Source organism: Danio aesculapii, chromosome 7 (assembly GCF_903798145.1).
Source record: "Danio aesculapii chromosome 7, fDanAes4.1, whole genome shotgun sequence".
NCBI classification, from domain to species: domain Eukaryota; kingdom Metazoa; phylum Chordata; class Actinopteri; order Cypriniformes; family Danionidae; genus Danio; species Danio aesculapii.
In genome coordinates, this window is record NC_079441.1 from 47,006,439 (window position 1) to 47,028,812 (window position 22,374).

General features: G+C 36.0%; 1 protein-coding gene across 2 annotated transcripts in view; it reads right to left on the reverse strand.

Moving 5' to 3' along the window:
* Nucleotides 1-22,374, reverse strand: part of mtss1lb (MTSS I-BAR domain containing 2b) — a 174,227-nt gene that overhangs the window by 20,390 nt on the left and 131,463 nt on the right. For both annotated transcript variants that reach the window (XM_056462010.1, XM_056462009.1), the window contains exons 5-9: nt 20,824-20,915; nt 18,860-18,934; nt 11,803-11,960; nt 4,399-4,506; nt 4,204-4,301 (exon numbers count right to left, since the gene is read on the reverse strand). In XM_056462010.1, the coding sequence (XP_056317985.1) occupies nt 4,204-4,301; nt 4,399-4,506; nt 11,803-11,960; nt 18,860-18,934; nt 20,824-20,915 (531 nt within the window). The remainder of the gene's footprint in view (nt 1-4,203; nt 4,302-4,398; nt 4,507-11,802; nt 11,961-18,859; nt 18,935-20,823; nt 20,916-22,374) is intronic.

Sequence of the window (22,374 nt, forward strand, 5' to 3'; positions counted from 1 at the left end):
TATAGTAAGTACTATAGTGTTTTGAAGCATACTTGAATTAACCTGTCATAGTAATTATACTGTGGTATACTACGATTATGGTACAACTCAATTGTAGTAATAAATTATCCAATAGGCTACATTTTTATAATTATACACCATCACAATGCACCACAGTTTACACTAACATTACAGTATTTAATACCGTTTATCAGTTTACTATGCTACAGTATTCTGTAGCATTCATTAACAAAGAGTTGTACACATTATACACTTTACTTTAGTGTGGATCAAAAGCATATTATAAATTACTATAGTTTTTTTTCCATGCTGATAACAATATATCTACATAAAAAAACAGATGAAAGCATATAAAAGCGTGGATGCATCATCCTAATTATTTTTATCATCATTATTATATATATTTTAGTGGATGGTAAATGGTGTTCCACAATAATAACCATCTAGTTTTTCTCACAAGAGTACAGTAGTATTTCTTTTTTGTTCTATCGATGAACTTACCATCAAACATTCACCGCTGCTGCGCATCTCGATGTTAACTTTACGGTTGTTTATTCTGCCGAAACGCCATTAAAGACTGTTCATAGAGATTTTATAGCAGCGATTAAATGGCAGGATAGGTTACTATGTTCTACAGGATTTTGTATGTGTGGTGGTGTTTGTATCTGATTTTTATATAACACATTAACATATAATACACACAGCTAGGCCTGTATATAATAACTATTAGTGCTGCCAAGTGAATTATCACGTTCAAAAAATGTTTATCCACATGGATTTCTTCAATGAATGTTTATTACATGCCGCCTTTTCTTCCACTTTTAAGCCAATTTCTTGAACTTTCACAAAATCTTCTGATAGCGATTCCTATGTAGAAGAATCCCTTGGTGCCTTCCATCTAAGTCTTGCACGTCATCAATGACGTCATGTGAAAACAACCTATGAGTTATAACTCATGGCAAGAGATGTGCACAGTATGAATACCCAGATATGCATGAATCAATGAATATGGATAGATATGTGTGAATAGCTGTTGCAAAACACAAGTGACAACCTTCTGTTTTATTCACACTGTACACTAACTGATGTATACTTTGAAAATATGCACCAATGACCAGGATATCTATTGTGTTTGCTATTGCTAGATGATCAACCAGCTCAGACCAGTTTGGACCAGCTACTATGTTCCAGGACACAGCATAAGTTTGATTTTCCAGCAAAGTTTTTATACTGTAAGTATTTGCACTGTCCGTGTAATTGCACTGACAACACATTTCAAACACATTACAACAACTTAAGCAAGTAGCACCGTACACAGTGTACATAGTACACAGCAAAAGCAACAAATCTTTCAGGCAGAAAAAAAGCTAGGCTTTGACGATAAATCAAAATTAAGCAATCAAGATAACACAAAAGCTGCGATTGTCATGCAGATCTTGTCAGAGGTGAACAGTTCTGTGACCAGTAGTAAATCTCCATCAGAAGGTCAGAGGGTGCTCTTGTGAAACCCAAATATACTGAAAAACGCCTATAGAAGTTGCTGAATAAACAGAATTATCTGCTTTCACTGATCAGATGTGACTAATAATTACACATATAATTACACTAATAATTATTTTGAAAGAAATATTTATTGCATTCACTTGTATACATTTGTTTGCTTTGTGTATATTTAAGTAAATTTTGAAAGTAAATTTTGTACTAAACTGGTTGTGTTTACAGTTATTTTTTAAATTGACCCTTCGCTAAGCCACACCTATAAACCGCCATCCACCAATCGTGGCTTAGCAACCGTAGCTATGTGCAGGGGCTCTGTCAAGCTTTGGAGCGAGGGAAACAGACCAGAGCGTTGTGCATATGGATCGTGCAAATCTGACACCCGGTATCCTTAAATTTTGGACGGGATGGTGGAATATTTTCCCTTTTCAAAACCAAAAACCCAAGAGGAGAAATTCCAGCGGGAATCAAGCTGAGTGAGGGGCGCTAAAGGAGTGGAGATAAGTTGGTTTTGTTTTGATATTACTGACATTCAGTGATAGACGGCAATAACTCACACCTCTTACCCTAAAAAGATCTAAACTGTGTTTCCTACAAAAATAAAAAGCAGGTTATCAGTTACCAGCTGTCAGTTGCCCAGCACTGCTCTGTTTAAGCCTTCGCCATAGTAACTTAGTAATACTAATAGCGAATAGGTCATGATGAATTATTAATCCAGAGAATTCGAATCTGCGAATCTGTTGCTAACTTTACTGAACTTCATATTTCCATCTATTTCAAGCTACGAATATTTGAAATTATAAATCAACAGAACAAAACCGAGATATGATCACAAACTGAGCACTTGCAATCAATATAATTTACCAGCTGCTGTTTTTCAGTAATTTATAAAGAGCACACAAACATACTGACAGTTAAAGGTAACTTACTGTACATTGTTATGGGTCAATGATGCTACTATTCAGCACAAATCCATCAGTTTCCCCTTTCTGGCTGTTCTTTCTATGAATGAATGATGTAGAAGCACTGTCCATGTGTGTTTCTTCGTCAGTTAATAACGCTATATTTCATTGCACAACAATTAGTCTATCAGGCTTTTTTGTTATTATTAGATTATTTGTAAATTTCCCCTCTCCTGCTGAGCATAAGCTAAGCTGTTGAATGATTAGCGTATGAGGCGGCTAGGCTAAGCTATCTTCAATTTTTATTGAATTATTCTCTAATCCAGGGGTCACCAATCTCGGTCCAGGAGGGTCGGTGTCCCTGCAGGGTTTAGCTCCAAATTGCCTCTACACACCTGCCTGGGTGTTTCAAGTATACCTAGAAAGACCTTGATTAGCTTGTTCAGGTGTGTTTGATTAGGGTTTGAGCTAAAATCTGCAGGACACTAACCCTCCAGGAACAAGTTTGGTGACCCCTGCTCTAATCGGTTGCATATTATGTGGTGAATATGCCACTGTAATGCATACTGCAGTCCTTTTTTATCTGGCGTTCTCGGATATATCACCTGTTCGCCAAAAATGACATTATATCCCTGGGAATGTCTGACACCGGCGCATACATATTGTAAAAGCCATGCCAGGCAAGAAAGCTTGACAGGTGTAGCAAGAGTAACTAAGGAGGGCGGGGCTTAGGGAAGGGTCAATTGGTATTGTGGTATGGGCTTCTTTTGGGTTAAAACCTACAAGATTACAATAAACTAGAGTGATCTAATGATTTGCAATCCAGAGCCTTTCCATATAATAGGAAGAGGGCGTTACATCAACATCAACAAAAAATGACTTTCTTCTCGCTTAATTAAACGTTTACACTGCATTCATGATGCAAAGATGCATTTGCTGCTCAGTGCTGGCACTTTGACAATGAAACTGCATTTTTAAAGTCCAAATTTTAAACTTGAGGCACCCACGTAGCGGTATGTAGCCATTTTGTGTGTCATCCTATGCTGTCATTACCCAGCAACAGCTGTCTGGTGATAACGCAGACATATCGGGGTTCAGAACCAAAACCAAAAGCACCCTAAATGTGGTATTTCCACATGCTTTCAGATTTACTAGCATTTACTATACAGAGCCCTAGATCACTGAGAATTACACAAACAGATGTTTTTTATTGCAGAATGATTATCTTCAATTTAATTACTGCATAATTAAATCATTCGTGAAAATAAATGTGGCGTCAGGATGGCGCAGTGTGTATCACGATCGCCTCACAGCAAGAAAGTTGCTGGTTCAAGCCCCGGCTGGGTCAGTTGGCATTCTGTGTGGAGTTTGCATGTTCTCTCTGTGTTCACGTGGGTTTCCACTGGGTGCTCCGGTTTCCCCCACAGTCCAAAAACATGTGGTATATAGGTGAACTGAATAAACTAAATTGGCCGTAGTGTATGTTTGTGAATGCAAGAGTGAATGGGTGTTCTCCAGGGCATCCACTGCATAAAATATACGCTGGATAAGTTGGCGGTTCATTCCGCTGTGGCGACCCCTGATTAATAAAGGGACTAAGCCGAAAAAGAAAATGAATGAAGGACAATAAATGCCATGTTATGTAGCTTGTCAGTGAACTACGATTGTGTGTAGTAAATGCTGCTCAATCTGAAAGTACATGCAGAACCAGCTCTACTAACAAAATGTACATGACAACCTTTTTTGATTAATCAATCAATGTCAGCATATAGTATTTTTATTTCTTCATTTCTCTGGCTCTGACCTGCACATGCTGCTCTTCCTGGAGCCTGAGCTGCTGGGTGAAGAAGGGGGAGTCTGGTAGGACCATGAGTAATCGGAACCCTTAAGATCTTTGATTACCTAAAAGAAACAGAATTGTAATAATCATAATGGTCAGGATGCGCTTCATTTCCGTAAAGCAATGCTCATGCTGAGGTATATAAGTAAGCATGTGCACCTGCTCACTGGCTGGGGGCAGTTTGTGGGGGTCAGAGGTTAACACTGTGAGGTCATCAATAATGGCCTGTAGGTGAGTGATCTCTCCCAACATGGCGATTTCTCCATTCTAACGCCACACAAGAAGAACAAAACGAATGTAATACCACATTAATGTAGTGCAATATTACTAAATGTTCAAATGACAAGACAATAACAAGCCCAAAAAAGTAATAATAATCATTTAAAAATATATTCAATAATAAATCCTGAAACAAATTTATACCATGAATAAAAGGTTTACATTTGCATATTATTATTATTTATTAAAAACTTTTTAAAATAAAAAATAGTTACATTAAACAGTAGTAGTGTTTCACAATATTGTTGTTTATTGTATTTTAATCATACAAATCCAACCTTCAAAGATTATTGCTTCTTTCTTTCTTTCTTTCTTTCTTTCTTTTTTCTTTCTTTCTTTCTTTCTTTCTTTCTTTCTTTCATTCTTTCTTTCTTTCTTTCTTTCTTTCTTTCTTTCTCTCTTTCTTTCTGCTGCGCATGTGCTGAGTGAGTGGGCGGAGCTTTGTGTGAGCGTTTGGTGTGTGTGCAGGTACGAGAGACTTACTTTTTCTATCTTTTTTCTCTTCTTTTTGAGGTTATTGGCTTCATTAGTTTGAGAAAGAGGATTAATTAAACTTATACCGGAGCATCGGCTCTCGGTTTTTGTGTCAGAATGGCTATGACGGGGAGTCGGAGCTTTGATTTTCTGACACGGCGTCATGGGATCAAAGTGGACTCCACTGTTAGTGTGGAAGAGTGTAGTTTGGCTATAGGTGAAGTTGTAGGCACTGAAAGCATCCTGTCAGCATCTCGTATGAATAATGCGATTGTAGTATTTGTAAAGACGGTTGATTTGGCGAATCAGTTGGTTGAAAGTGGAATTGTTATTGGTGGAATTTTCACTCCAGTGCTTCCCCTGTCTACTCCATCTAAAAGAGTAACTTTGTCCAACGTACCACCTTTTATTTCGAACGAGGTGCTGACCGGAATGCTTTCACGCTACGGCAAACTTGTTTCCCCGATAAAAATGATTCCTATCGGGTGCAAGTCACCATTGTTAAAGCATGTTGTGTCTTTTCGGCGTTATGCTTATATGATTTTGCAAGACAACTTGGACGAATTAGACGTGGCATTAAATTTTCGTCAGGACGAATTTAATTATGTAATATTTGTGACTACAAACAGTATGAAGTGCTTTGCTTGCGGAGAAATGGGTCATTTGATCCGCGCATGCCCCGGTCGAGTAAACCAGCAAGATCAAAATCGTTCACCTGCTGATGCGCGCGACTCTGAGATGCAGAATGACACGGCCGCAGTGGCTAGTGTTAGTAACGCGCCTAGCACAAGTCTTCCTCAGGAAAATGTACCACAGACAGTAGCTGAGGTGATCCTGATTGATAAAAATGATGAGAGGAGAAACGACGTAGTTGATGTGGAAGGAGACGGGCCGTTACAGGTGGATGAACAGCCAATACGGGCTGCGGGAGATGTATTGCGCAAGAGCAGTATCCCGGTTATAGCCGGAGAGCAAGCGTCTTTCAATAAAGAAAAAGATCAAATATTAGAAATGGATTTAGATGACAGTGCTTTTAAGACGCCTCAGAAGAGACGCTTAAAACAACAGAATAACGGTAAACAGGCCAAAAAGACGGATAATTGCGATCTGAGTCAATCTGAAACGGAGAGTGAGAGCGACTTTTCAGAATGCAGTGTGTCATGCAGTTTGCCATTAAGCGGTTTTTCTAGCCGAGTTTACACTGTGGACGACATAAAGTCATTTCTTAAAGTGACAAAAAATGCCAGAAATGTTAAAATTGAGGAATATTTCCCAGATGTTATGCAATTTATGGAAAAAGCAAAGCTTTTTAGGAGTGAGGGAAGTTTCAATAAACAGGAGGTGTATCGCTTAGAAAAACTGCTTGGCAAACTTAATGCCCAACCAAGGCTCAGTAATGACAGCACATAAATACGTTCTCCCCTTTTTTCTTTTCTGTTTTCTTTGTTTGGGTTATTTTTGTTTTTGTCTTTCTTTCTTTTCTATGGAGGAGGTTTTTGTGGCTTCTCTTAATGTAAATGGGGCTAGAGATATTAGGAAAAGATATCAGATATATGAAGTAATTAAACAAAAGAGGATTGATGTCTTATGTATTCAAGAAACGCATAGTGATGCTTTAAACAGTTCTGACTGGGGTAAGGAATTTGATGGGTTATCAGTTTTAAGTCATTTGAGTTCAACTAGCAGTGGGGTTGCTATTTTGTTCTCTAAGAGATTTGTTCCTGTTTCCTATCAGGTAGATGAAGTTATAAAAGGTAGACTTTTAAAAGTTGATGCCCAGTTTGAAAAATATTCTTTTATATTTATATGCGTGTATGTTCCAGTTAATGCTTTGGAAAGGATGGTGTTCCTTGATGCGTTGAGCAATGTTTTAAGTAATTGTGACACTGACAAAGTTTTGTTTTTAGGGGGGGATTTTAATTGTACTGAGAGCATTCTTGATAGGAATCATGTTGAACCACACATGTCTTCACAGAAGCGTTTAATTCAATTAATAAAAACCCATGAGATTGTTGATGTCTGGAGGAATTTTAATGGCAGTCAAAGACAGTATACTTGGGCCCATGCTCATGACAATCGCATTTCACTAGCAAGATTAGATAGATTTTATTGTTTTAAGCACCAGTTTAATCTTTTCAGAAGCTGTTCAATTTGCCCTGTGGGTTTCTCTGATCACAGTTTGTTACAGTGTGTTATATCACAAAGGTCTATTAAATCAAAAAGTGCGTATTGGCATTTTAACAGTAATTTATTGTCTGATAAGCATTTTAAGGAGATTTTTAAAGAGTTCTGGAAGAATTTTAGAAATACAAAAACTTCTTTTCAATGTTTGCAACAGTGGTGGGAGGTTGCAAAGGTGCAAGTTAAACAGCTGTGTCAACAATATACTCTTAATGTCACAGGAGACATTCTCCGTTCAATGAAGTCAATTGAGAAGGAGCTGGTAGAGCTTCAAATGCTTGTTGACAGCACATCAAATTTGGCTCATTTGGACTCCTTTAATAAAAAGAAAAATATTTTAGGTAAATTATTGGATACTGTTACACAAGGAGCGCTGGTCAGATCACGCTATCAGAGTATAGAGTTGATGGATGCACCTTCTAAATTCTTTTTTAATTTAGAGAAAAAAAATGGACAAAGAAGGCTTATACATGCTTTAAAATCAGAGGATGGATCTTTGTTGTCAGACCCTTCTGATATTCGAAAAAGAGCAGTGAGTTTCTATGAGCATTTGTATGAAAGTGATCTTATGCATGAACAAACTACTAATGTCTTCCTTGAAAACTTGCCTCAGCTGTCCAAAGAGGCTAATGCTGAGATCAGCAGGGCCTTAACTCTGGAGGAGTTGGAGGAGGCTCTGCAAAGCATGGAATGTGGGAAAGCACCTGGACTTGATGGGTTGTCAGTTGACTTTTATAAGTCCTTTTGGCCGGAGGTGGGTCCGGACCTACTGGAGGTGCTCAAAGAAAGCCTGGCCTATGGGCGGCTTCCCACAAGTTGCCGCAGAGCAGTTCTCACGTTACTGCCAAAGAAGGGAGATCCGAATGACATCAAAAACTGGAGACCAGTCAGTTTGTTGTGCAGTGATTACAAATTGCTTTCAAAAGTCCTGGCAAACAGATTAGGGGGAGTTTTGGAGCAGGTGATCCATCCTGACCAGACATACTGTGTACCTGGTAGACGTATTGTTGACAATATATCTTTTATCAGGGATGTTTTGGACCTTGGCAAAAAGCTTAATTTAGATATTGGCCTTTTGTCGCTTGATCAAGAAAAAGCTTTTGATCGCATTGAGCATAAGTATTTATGGGATGCTCTAGAGGCTTTTGGTTTTAGTTCAAGTTTTATCTCAATGGTTAAGGTGTTGTACTGTGACGTTGAGAGTATTTTGAAAGTTAATGGTGACTTATGTGCTCCTTTTAAGGTTTTTAGAGGTGTAAGGCAAGGCTGTGCTTTGTCCGGTATGTTGTATGTTTTAGCAATTGAGCCGTTTTTAAATAAATTAAGAGCAGATTTGTATGGGTTGTGTATTCCATCATGTCCAAATGTGTTTAAATTGTCAGCATATGCAGATGATGTTGTTGTTTTAATTAGTTGTCAAGATGATGTTGAATTGCTGTTAAAATTGCTAAAGGATTTCAAGGAGGTTTCCTCTACTAAAGTGAATTGGTCTAAAAGTGAAGCCATTTTAATCGGGAAATGGTTTAATGGAGAACCAAACCTCCCAGATGGTTTACTTTGGACCAGGGAGGGTTTTAAGTATCTGGGAGTGTTTTTAGGAAATGAAGCAGTTGTACAAAAAAACTTTGAAGGTGTTGTTGAAAAGATAAAAGGTCGTCTTAGTAAATGGAATTTTTTACTTCCAAATATGTCTTATAGAGGCCGCATATTAATAATTAATAATTTATTAGCATCATCTTTGTGGCATCGGTTAATGTGTGTGGATCCTCCTTTTAATCTGTTGTCAAAAATTCAGTCAATTTTGATAGATTTCTTTTGGGATAAGCTACACTGGGTTCCGAAAGCTGTGTTGTACTTGCCCAAAGAAGAGGGGGGTCATGGACTTGTGCATTTACAGAGCCGAACAGCAGCTTTTCGGCTCCAGTTTGTGCAGAGACTTTTGAATGGACCATTGGACGCGAACTGGAGATCCATAACCTTTATGCTACTGCAGTCCTTTGGAAATGTGGGCATTGAGAAAACTTTGTTTTGGCTGAATCCTAAAAAGATGGAATTATCCAAACTTCCAATTTTTTATCGTAATATCTTCAAGATTTGGACTTTGTTTACTGTGCACAGGCCCTTAGACGTGACGTCTTTACACTGGCTGCTACAAGAACCTCTAATCTGTGGTTCACGCATGGACATATCCTTTAGGGGACCTTTTCCTGCACTCAATGAAATTCTTTCATCGGCTAAAATAACAACTCTTGGGTGTTTATTAAAGTCAGCAGGAAAAGACTTTAAAAATGCTGATGCAGTTGCTGGACATTTGGGTCTTCATTCCAAACGGACAGTTACCAAACTCCTTGAACAATGGAGGGCTTCTCTCACAACTGAAGAGATCAGGTTGTTGGAGGACTATTATGAAGGGTTAACTGTTCCAAATTGTAATGATGTTTTCCCGTTTTTGTCATTATCTCCCAACTTAGAAAACTGTGAAGGGGTGTTTTTACATTGTAAAGATGTGACAATAATTGGGCAAGAGTCAGCTTCTGGGAAGGTTTTATATAAAACATGTGTCAAAGTTTTTAACAAAATGGGGCTGAACAATAGAGTGGATACTCCATGGCGGGAGGTTTTAAGGTTGAATGAGGATGAGCACCCTCAATGGCGATCACTGTACAAGTCACCATTAACTAAAAGACATGGAGATTTGCAGTGGAGAATTTTACATGGTGCTGTTGCAGTGAATGCTTTTATTTCAATTTTAAATCCTGACGTTAGTCACAACTGCCCTTTCTGCTCGCAGAGAGAAACTGTTTTCCACACGTTTACACAATGTTCCAGACTTGAGCCTTTGTTTACTGTTTTACAGAATTTGTTTGTATCTTTTGGAGAAATCTTTTGCACTAAAACTTTCATTTGTGGGTTTAAATATGTTCAAAGGAAACGTTTTAAATGTCAGCTTCTCAATTTTTTATTAGGACAAGCTAAAATGGCGGTATATAGTACCAGAAAGCAAAAAATTGAAGGAAATGTGAGTCACAACTTGTTGGCAGTTTTTGTTAATTCTGTCAAATCACGAATTCTTGTTGATTTTAAGTTTTATAAAGCTATGGATGATCTTCCTTCTTTTGACTTGGTGTGGGGTTACGCCGGCGCTCTGTGTGAGCTTTATGAAAATGAGTTGGTTTTTGCTCCCATTTTGGGTTAATTTTTTTCTTTTTCTCACTTTTTCTTTTTTGTGAGTTGATTGTTTGAATAATGTATCAATGTTTTTGTAATAAAGTGTTGTGAAAATCAATTTCTTTCTTTCTTTCTCTCTTTCTTTCTTTCTTTCTTTCTTTCTTTTTTTCTTTCTTTCTTTCTTTCTTTCTTTCTTTCTTTCTTTCTTTCTTTCTTTCATTCTTTCTTTCTTTCTTTCTTTCTTTCTTTCTTTCTTTCTTTCATTCTTTCTTTCTTTCTTTCTTTCTTCCTTTCTTTCTTTCTCTCTTTCTTTCTTTCTTTCTTTCTTTCTTTCATTCTTTCTTTCTTTCTTTCTTTTCTTTCTTCTTTCTTTCTTTCTTTCTTTCTTTCTTTTTTTCTTTCTTTCTTTCTTTCTTTCTTTCTTTCTTTCTTTCTTTCTATATATGTTTTTATCCATTTCTTTATTCATTTATTCATGCATTCTTTTTTCTTTTCTTTTTTTATATAAACCTCCTTTCCATGCAAACAGTGTTGCCAACTTAGCAATTTTGCTGCTAGATTTAGCAACTTTTCATAATACCCTAGCAACTTAATTTTCAAAAAGCACCTAGCAACGAATTTAGTAATTTTTAACATTCATTTGGCTATGTTTAGCAATTTTTAAAAAGTGACTCAGTAGCTTCACTCAGTTGAGTAAATTGCTAGCTCAGATTGTTTTTCATATCTGTTAATTTACTGATATTTGTTAACATGTATAATTGTTGGTAATTTAGGTAGCAATAAATTCCAATAGTGCTATAATTGTTGTCACTTTCACAAATGTGTTCATTTCACAAGTTAAAAAGAGTAAGTACACGAGCTGTGATTGTTTAAAAGAATGTAACTGTTCATAATCAGTGTTATATTAAAAAATAAAAAATTCTTATCAAAAAGTGTTTGTATTACTTTTACAAATAGTCAACAATACTTATAGTGAACAATATCTAAATGGACATATTTCAAATAATGTTTTTGCTGAGATGGCCAATTAATTTGAGAAAACATTTATTATTTTGTATACTATATAAAGATGTAGTTTTGAGTTGCGGTTACGCAATGACGTCATCACGCAAAGTAATATGTTAATAAGAACCTATTTGTTGTGCATCTGGATATAATGTTTTAATATAATATAATACATGGCGCCTCAGAGAGTAGAGACATGACTTGTCAGATACTACGTGATGACGTCATATATATGCAAATTAGCGCATGACAGTTATGTGGCAACATTTAGCTTACTTTTCGGGCAGGCTTTAGCTACTTTTCATAGGAAATAGTTGGCAACACTGCATGCAAAGCTTTTTTAATTTCACCAAGTGAACCGAGAATAAATTAAATCAGTGGTAAATTATCCTGTCCCTTTACTGGCAGAGCAGCTGTATAGTTCAGTAAGTGACATGAATGAAGTGTGTGCTGTACCACGACAGGCTGCAGGAAGCTGATGAAGGTACAGAAGCGCCCTCTCTCCTCCACGAGAGCCCGCCGCACTGCCTGCTTCTCCGTCTCCTCCATCAGCAGATACATGTCATTCACGTCCTGCATCGCGCTGTCCAGCTGAGGCTGAAGATCGCCCCGGCCTAAAGGGGGTGACAGAGAGCACAACAAAACAAGGGGAGGAAAACAAGGTGGAGAATGAACAGAAACAGAAATGGTCAGAGAGGAATAAGAAAGACAATCAGAAAAAGAATGAAAGGAGACAAAAAAAGAGAATATGCAACATTAGAAAGTCATTCTCGTTTCCGTCCTCCAACAAAACAAATATAATATGGTCTAGTGCTGCCAAATGATTATTTATGATTAACCATATCCAAAATAAAAGTTTGTGTTTACATAATATGTTTGTAAGTACTGTGTGAATGCATTATGTGCATATAAATACACAAATGCATCCATATATTTGAAAAGATATTTATTTAAATTAAAATATTTAGATATAATACAAACTATACATTAGACATATGGCGATATTCAATAATTCAATATAACATGATAATGAACATGCAAAATATTGATACTGTAAGCACTTCAACATACTTTTTTAATTGTGATTGTTTATTAAATAGAGTTAATGACTAATAAAAAGCAGTTGTATTTTTAACGAACTTTAACATATGACCATGGCTATTTCTGATTGTTAGTTTGAACACATTAACTAAAATAAATTAATGAAACTTCATTTTGAAGTGTTATACATAGTACTTTGTCATCCTTTTGCAACAGTTTCTGTTTAAAATCTTTATTTTCTCTGAACATGTGCAGTGTTCAGCATATATGAGTACACCCCTGACAAATCTCTCTTTTAAGTTCCTATTTTTAATAGGAAGCTGTACAATATTATATTTGTGTATATACATTAGATTAGTCAGTACTGAAGCCAAATCTGGAGCTTATCTAACAAAATAACTTATGATAACGCTCCAGAAGCCAGTAGATGCAAATTTATATCTTATAGAAAAATATAAATACAATTTTTTATAAAAGAGGAAAAATCAAGAGAAGCAAAATAATAATAAAAAAAATTTTTGTAGAGATTTTATAGGTTGTAATTTATTTTTTGCAATATTTTGCTTGAATTTAATTGTTTTATCTTTCAGTTTGTAAATATCTTTGGTGACTAAAATATTATTTTAATAAATATATCTGTTTAATTAATCTGTTTTGTTTTAATGCACCAAAATACATTATTTATATTCACTGAGAAATGGAGAAAAATATTCATTTTCAAAATGGGGTGTACTCAATTATGCAGAGCACTGTGTGTGTAATAAGGCACTACACTAATTATTTTTTGGTTATTAAACCTATTAAAGTAATTTTATTTGCAGCATAGGTCAATATCTTCATACAAAGTTTAACAATTAATCATAGTGATTGGAAAAACAAAGCTTTTCGAAGATTTGAAACAATTAAACCTGTTGTTTTGCTAAAAACGTGTTTGAAACAGCAAAGCTAGGTTAAAACAGTGTCAATCCAACAAAAACTCAGGCAAAACATGCATTAGAACTGACATTTTCAAACATATAATCTATAAATGCACTTATATTATCATCTAATATCATAAAATATTAAGTGTATGCATAATTTGTGTTCTTTCATAAACTTTCTAGGCTTATATTTTGTTTGTTCCATGGTGGGCTCTGCTAAACAGACCCAGAGGAGAGTATTAACTATTATTAACTATTACTATTTCTTTTTATTTTACAAATGTCTCAATAAAATGTCTACAAACTCTTAAAACTGACCCTAGATCAGGTAAAAACTATAATAAATGTTCAGTGATTCGCCATTTGGGGGGCGATCTGAGTGAACCCACATGCTTCATGTGGATTTTATGCTATTACACAGGTCACCCCCAAGTGGAAAATCATCGAAACAGTTATGATCACGTGATCTTGCCAATTTGATAAGGGCTCCGAACAACTGATTCAAAACAAAAGATTTGTGAATGTTTCAAAGCTTCATGTAGCAATGCTTCGAAAGCAGCCATTACTAATAAATAGCAGCAAGAAAAATACAGGCAGAAGCCTATTATATATAAAAAATTATTTATATACAGTTGAAGTCAGAATTATTAGCCCCCTGTTTATTTTTCCCCAATTTCTGTTTAACGGAAAGAAGATTTTTTAGCACATTTCTGAACATAATAGTTTTAATAACTCATTTCTAATAACTGATTTATTTTATCTTTGTCATGATGACAGTAAATAATATTTGACTAGATATTTTTTAAGACACTTCTATACAGCTTAAAGTGACATTTAAGGCTTAACTAGGTTAATTAGGTTAACTAGGCAGGTTAGGGTATATAGGCAAGTTACGAACGATTACGGTGGTTTGTTCTGTAGACTATCGAAAACAAATATAGCTTAAAGAGGCTAATAATTTTGACCTTTTGGCTTTTATTCTAGCTGAAATAAAACAAATAAGACTTTCTCCAGAAGAATAAATATTATCAGACATACTGTGAAAATTTCCTTGCTCTGTTAAACATCATTTGGGAAATATTTAAAAAAGAAAAAACATTCAAAGGGGGGTTAATAATTCTGAGTTCAAAATTCATTTGTTTATATGTTACTATATTGTTGTATGAGTCTTCATTTATACAAAATAAACATACAAAGCACACACACACACCTACATATTAGGTGAATACAAACTTTTATCTCGAATGCGATTATTAACGACTAATCGTTTGACAGCACTAATGTTAACACTGAACGAAACAAACTACTGTACACTCCAACTAGCGGCTACACAACAGATGGAGACAAACGCTTTTGAACTCTGCGCTCGAACATCTTCTACTCTTAATGAAACACATGGAGCCTCCCAGAGGAAGGTAAAAGGTTAACTCATGCACACTAGTTTGTTAGAGATGTTGTGACCTTTGCTGAGGAAGCAAAGTCAACTATCTGCAGCAGAACCGCTTCCGGGAGCACAAGCAGCATGCATGCTGGGACGGCATCAGCAGATTCATGCACAAAAGCAAAAAAACCCTCAGCTGTTGCAATGAGAGGAAACTGAAAGGCAGTGATCGTAAATCACTCGTTGTGAGCTGTGAAGTCAAAATGTGATGTGGGGTTAAATCCGATGGACGCAGAACTGTCTGCAGATATGTTCTTACGGACTCAAGGCCAGGTTAGGGCAAGACACTGCAGGTATAGGGTAAAAAAAGAACTCATATTTTGATATTTATCACTGTAGGACTTTACAGTATGTGTCACTATTGTTTGCATATGTATAAATATATATATATATATATATATATATATATATATATATATATATATATATATATATATATATATATATATATATATATATATATATGTTTTAGATGTTATTATGTTCCAGGGTATTTGAAAAATACACAAGCCATGTATACCATGTTACCATGTTATTTTAAATGTATGCACATTTATGTTGTATTTCATATACGCCATAATTCTACTAGATTACGCATGTGTATTACCGGTTCCAGACAATAGATTGTGTTCCTGTATGTTTTTTCTTTTCTCTCAGTCTGTTATGCCCCATTCACAAGGGCCTTCAGCGTCAACGCTTGACAGAGGGCGTGTCTGAAGACGTCATAGCAGCGTCAGCCAATGAAATTTGTCAGCAATAGGCTGAGCTGGTGTATTTGCATACAGCGAAATGATTGGCTGAAACTTCCATCGGCGCTTGAAACGTTGAGAAAGTCCCAACTTCTGCAGCGACCAACGCCTCTGATGCGGCGCAGATGGATCCACAATGCAGTTCGGCAACGCCTGACATCACCCATTCAAAGTGAATGGGAAGCGTTGAAGCTGACACCCTGTGTGAATGGGGCGTAATGTTCGGGGCTGGTGCGCTTGCCGGTTTATAACCCAGCAACTGTTTAATTAAACGAGGAAGAATGTCGAAGTTGGCGATGCTGTGGCGCAGTAGGTAGTGCTGTCGCCTCACAGCAAGAAGGTCGCTGGTTCAAGTCTTGGCTGGGTCAGTTGGCGTTTCTGTGTGGAGTTTGCATGTTCTCCCTGCGTTCGCGTGGGTTTTCTCCGGGTGCTCCGGTTTCCCCCACAGTCCAAAGACATGTGGTATAGGTAAATTGGGTAAGCTAAATTGTCCGTAGTGTATGAGTGTGAATGAGTGTGCATGGATGTTTTCCAGAGATGGGTTGCAGCTGGAAGGGCATCCGCTGCGTAAAACAAATCCTGGATAAGTTGGTGGTTCATTCCGCTGTGGCGACCCCCGATTAATAAAGGGACTAAGCCGAAAAGAAAATTAATAAATGAATGAATGAATGTCGAAGTTTTGATAGACTAGTGTAATGTTACTCAGGCTGCCTAGTGTGTGGATGAACATTGTGTATGTGTACGCAATGAAAGTTCAAAAGTGGCTCGAGTTGTCTCCATTGTGCTTGCCCTGAAACCCTTCCAGTGGAGAGTTTATTGAGGTACAGCAGGTAACTTATTAAAAACTAAACAATAGCCATACTTTTACATAAAAAATTGCATACAAGTCATTATTTATTTGTATTATGTTTTCTAAAACATAATGTTAAAATATGCAAATTAGGTCTTATTTAACCTTTTGGCCAGCCACTGTCTGAACATGTCAGTGTTTACCAATAGATTACATCAAAAAGTACATGAGTAATCTTGAAATATGAGCTAGTTTGTAGATATTTTAAGTACAAAAATCTGAAAGTGAATCTTTTTAAATTTAGAAAAACTAAATCCCTTTTTTGTAAAATAAAATGTACACAATCAGAGAAATTATACTCATTGTAGATAATTCAAATGAAAAATCTGAAAGTTGGGTGAAGTGAGGTTCAATTAGTTTTTTTTTTTTTGACATACTAAAACTTTTTTACACAGGGGATTAATCTTATTTAATCGATCCATAATTAAAAAAAAACCTAATTTTCACTTTCACATTTATTTTATGCATGAATAAATATTTGTAAATATACGTGAGTACAAATATAGATAAGGCATGTAATGTTTTGTGTATACAAAGGGTTGTTGAGCAGACCTGGAGTCTATTCTTCATATCTCGCCTAAATTCTTCAAACAAGTTAATGAATCAGATTGAAATGTCTGGATGAACTGATATGAGATCGCTGTGTGTGTTGTAAACAGATCTATTGATCCTCAAAATCATGATCAGCAAAGCAACGATTGGCTGACGGCACAGCAGCGTAATGACATCTTCTGATTAATATTCAATTGTCCATGTGAGCAAAATTATATTAAATTCGTAGTAAACGGTTTGTTAAATATGATACGCAATGACTTTCCACCTTTGTTGTGGGCTACAGGCATTACAATTAGTACATAATACAACACTTACAACAAGTAATACAACAAACATTTAGGTTGGGCTAGCTTTTGCAGCTGGACATTGCTTTACAATGCCCTTGATGGGTGAACATTAGTCAGTGGGGGAGTGTCTTTTGTCTCTCCAGGTGTGAATTATTCCCTCCCACACTATACAGTATTCTGACCCAGACACAGACTTTACAAAATGTAAATCATTGTAATGTTTTCTTTGAATGAGAGAACAGAATAGTTTTCACATCATTGTAAAGTAAATATTTTAGCCTACAAGACCGGATACTCAAAAGTCTTGTTCAGGCATATTCAGTGTGTTTTTTTTTTTATTTCAGCTACATTTTTAATCATTAAATATTAGTAAATATAGTGTTTCTGCCTGCAGTGTCTCACCTTAAAGGGCCATACAGAGAGACAAGAGAGAAGAATCTAATCTTTGTGTTGAAAAACATACTTACCCAGTAGTTCTATAGGGGGAGAATAGAAGAAAAAGAGAGAGAACAACACAAGGGGAATCCAGGAGAGAGTAAAGGACAGAGAGAGAGAGAGATAGAGAGAAAGAGAGGAGGGAGAGCACTGTGTTAGGGTTAGTATTAGGAAGCAATTCAGCTCATTTCACGGCCAGATTTTTTAAGAAAGGCCAAACCACCACAGCAAATTGAAAATAAAAAAGCCAAAAACATACGGTAGAAAGAGCTCAAACCAAAATCAAATAGGTAGCCTTGAGCGAGATGCTTGACTTGTATGAAAATAAAAAGGGAGCTTTTCCTTTAACACCAGAGTCTTCCTAGTAACACAGAGGATTGTCATCCTATCTTCAAAAGCAGAAATTATTGGCTGCTGGGATATGAACACAAACTGCTTAGCAAATGAGGTGAGAGTTGCGCTTCCACATGTCAGCCAGCAGAGGGGGTTGCTTACATTGCAAAGGATTGTTTGCCGAAAGGAAGGGATCAGTGATTTCACCAAGCACATTGGACATGCTCTGTGCAGTCTTTAACGTCACTTCTGAGATTCAGCTGTCATTCTCAAATATTAGAGTCACTAAAAACACATTTGACACTGATGGCAGAACAACAGCAGATTGTTCTTAAACATTGTTCCATACCTCCAGCTTTGACCTTTAGGAAATGCCCTTCACGTATTCCAAACACATTTGTGCTCTGTAATAGTGCAGTGTTATGTAATACTGATCCATCATGTTGACAGACATTCGCTCATATTCTGGTACAGGTATTTTCCTACTATTCCTTTAGTATTTTCAGACTGATGTCCAGGGAGCAAAGGAGTGTTTTAAGAATAATAGTTTTTAAAAATGATGAAAATACTAAAAAATACTAGGAAAATATGTATTATATACACATATTAACAAATTATTAATTAAAAAAAAAATTAAAACAAAAGATTTAAATGTAAAATTAAAAGGTAAATACTGTTAAGAACTTTTACAACATTTTCACAGGGTTATACATTTTTAGAAAGCAGAGCACCACATGAGCAGGGTCATGTTTGGGGCTCCATGACATCTTACAGATTGAAAACCCATGTGATAGATGTTGTGTGTATTCGGTGCTACTATAGCAATATTTCATTTAAAATATCTAAACCATCCATATTTGTGGTTACTCCAATAAAGCAGTGAAGAGAAGAAGGTTTGTTACCTTTCCTGGCTTTCTTCTGTAATTTCATTGTGTCTGAAGATTTCTTCTTGATTTCATGGCGAGAGCGTTTGTACTCTGTAGAAAAAAAATGTGGGAAGGTTCTTAATGATGTCCGGAAATGTCACACAAAACTAGAAACAGAAGATTCAGAAGATTCAAAGTCATGATTGGATGAATTGTGAAGGAATGTCTGGAAACAAAGCTACTGTATCATAATGGCAAACCCCATCATATGGGAAAAAGAAAGCAGTCTACTTTGTGTCAAAAAGCAATCTAACTGTGACGGAATGAACCGCCAACTTATCCAGCATATGTTTTACGCAGCGCATGCCCTTACAGCTGCAACCCATCACTGGGAAACACCCATACATACTCAATCACACACATACACTACAGCCAATTTTAGCTTATCCAATTCACCTATGGCGCATGTCTTTGGACTTGTCGGGGAAACTGGAGCACCCGGACGAAACCCACGTGAACATGGGGAGAACATGCAAACTCCACATAGTAATGCCAACTGACCCAGCCAAGGCTTGAACCAGCGACCTTCTTGCTGTGAGGTGATCGTGCTACCCACTGTGCCACTGCGTCGCCGACATTGATATGAAATGTTACATTTTACATTGTTGAAAAGATGAATATTTAAATATATATATATATATATATATATATATATATATATATATATATATATATATATATATATATATATATATATATATATTAAATGTGAAATATATTTATTTGTTTACATAAAGTCAGTGAAACACTTTTCAGTGTTTATTAAACTCATTTGGTCCTCATCTGTTTCTTTTAAAGTCTTTAAACTTAATATTAAGCCTTGAAGGGCAAATACTTTTTTATTTTATGGGGCATATCATTCAATAAATATAATTCAATAATTCATATAAAGCATAAACTATATTAACATATTAATCAGATCAAATTAAAAGCTGCACTGGAAAAAAAATATTTAGCACAGCCTTGTATGCATAATTTGAAAAGAAAAAATATTCATCCTAAAACATGAAACAAATATTAGAGAAAGCAAAAATTTAACTTTCTCAAGCATCAACATATTGTTACAACACCAACTTATATATTTTTATTGTATTTCTTGATAATTAATGCTTCAATGAATGATCTGCCAGATAGAACAATATAATTCCAAGTGGAAAATGACTGAAAGAGAACTGTTACACACATACTGTTTGCTATACGGAATGCAAAAACTTTGAAGCTCAATATCTCAAAATCATTTAGAACGCAGAGAGAACCATATAATTCTAAGGTGACTAAATGCTCTTTTTAAACGTTTTTTTTTGTTAAGGACAAAATAAATTTCAACACAAATGAATCAGGCATGAGCCCTGGCTTCACAGTTCAGTCTGCGGCTGCTCATGAACCCTTGATGAGTTCCCTATATAAGTGAGTTACAAACATTTACTGATGGCCTACTAACTCTGACACTATTATAGGCTACATATTACACACAAAAAGGATCATATTTAGGGCAATGACTTCAGAAAATATGATGACAGACATTAAAATATTAATTCTAAAACCTCAAAAAATGTATGTAAATATCTATATATTGTATATACAATGTAAATATGACGTAACACAAAATTTTATTGGTACAAATGAATGGTTAAAATGACAGCTATTGCCATTCTAGCAGTTAAAGAATTTTGGTAGTCCTATTGTGCACTAAATGCTGGGTTTTTAAAAGTATATGTAGTTTATGTCTCTTTAAAATACATCCAAAAGTTTTTATATATATATATATATATATATTATTAGTTTATGCCCTTACACAAGACACTGAGCAAAACAAACTGTGATTGGTTGCTTTACTTGTCAATCATATGGTCTCTGTGTGGTGCTAGGCCAATGAAAACAGCAGAAGAGCTCATGGCTGACCAGGGCTGATGTAGTGTGAATAAAAAGTGCTTAGTCACCTTTGGCGTGGTCTTTGTCCAGCTGATTGGCTGTCTTCTTCCAGTCTTCAATACGGTCTTGTAGAGGAGTGATCAGGCTCTCCATCAAAGCACTGGCAGAAATGGAGAGAGGATCATGTTCTCAGACATTCATAGCCGAGTCAGAGGTTCTCATTCAATTACAGAGGGATATGAACATTCACAAGGAAATATCACAAACCCTGTGGGGGGTTCAGACCATGAGAAATGAAAGCTTTGGTTTACAGTGTGGCTCAGAGTCTGAGGCGTCCATTCATTACGCTGTCAGAGGGAATTGTCTGCAGATGTCCTCTAATGAAGTGTGAAAACCGTGTGCATTTGTGTTTTCATGTCAGGCCAGTGTCTGTTGACTTTGAGAGCGAGTCTGCCATTATAATGTGCTCACATTTCTGAACAACTGGGCTTGTTATCTTGCTATTCACAACAACAAAAAAGGTATGCAAACTTAAACATTTACAGTATATACAATTTTTTTTAATTCAATTTTGTTATTATTCAAGGATTGTGTGACTCAATATGATAAGGTTTGATAAGGTAAGAGTTAAAAAAACTCTGATAAGAGTAAAAAAAAACAAAAACAAAAATAAACAAAATAAAATAAAATAAACAAACTCACCACTATTTGTTATAAATAAATAAATAAATAAATAAATAAATAAATAAATAAATAAATAAATAAATAAATAAATGTAGCCTGGTCATCACAAAAAGAAAAGAATAAAATAAAGGAACAAAATAAAACTAAACTAAAACAAAAATAAACTAATATACACCAATCTAGACCAAAAAATAAATAAATAAATAAATAACTGGTCAACCTGGGGGCTGTTTCATAAAAGTCGTTTAGAAAAGCAGGGATTAAAGTCGAAAACCTGACTTCAGTGAGCCGAACTGAATGTCCACGCTTAAACTGGTTCCATAACAGCAAGTTACAACCAATCTGAGTTCAGTTAATCTAGATACCAAATAATCTATATAACTGCTCGTGCATGTTACTGTTCTGAAACCCTGAAGGGCCAATCCCAATTCTACCCCTTAGCCCTTGCCCTTACCCCTACCTCTCGTTTTGTGCGTTCACGTGAAGTGGTAGGGGTGTCCCAATTCTTTTTATGTTGAAGGCATAGAGCTAAGGGGAAGGCGTAGATACCCCTTCGAACTGAGATTTTTCAGGTCCACTCAAAACCAAGAGGTAAGAAAATTTTCCAGAATACACCAACCACACAGCTGTCACTGTGACAACGCAGACATATCGGGGTTCAGAACTAAAACCAAAAGCACCCTAAATGTGGTATTTCCACATGCTTTCAGATTTACTAGCGTTTACTACACAGAGCCCTAGATCCCTCAGAATTACACAAACAGCTGTTTTTTATTGCAGTTATGTTCGATTTAATTACTGCATAATTAAATCATCTGTGATAATAAATGTGGCGTCACGGTGGCGCAGTGGGTAGCATGTTTTTGCATGTTAGAGTTTGCATGTTCTCCATCATGTTCGCGTGGGTTTCCTCCGTGTGCTCCGATTTTCCCCAC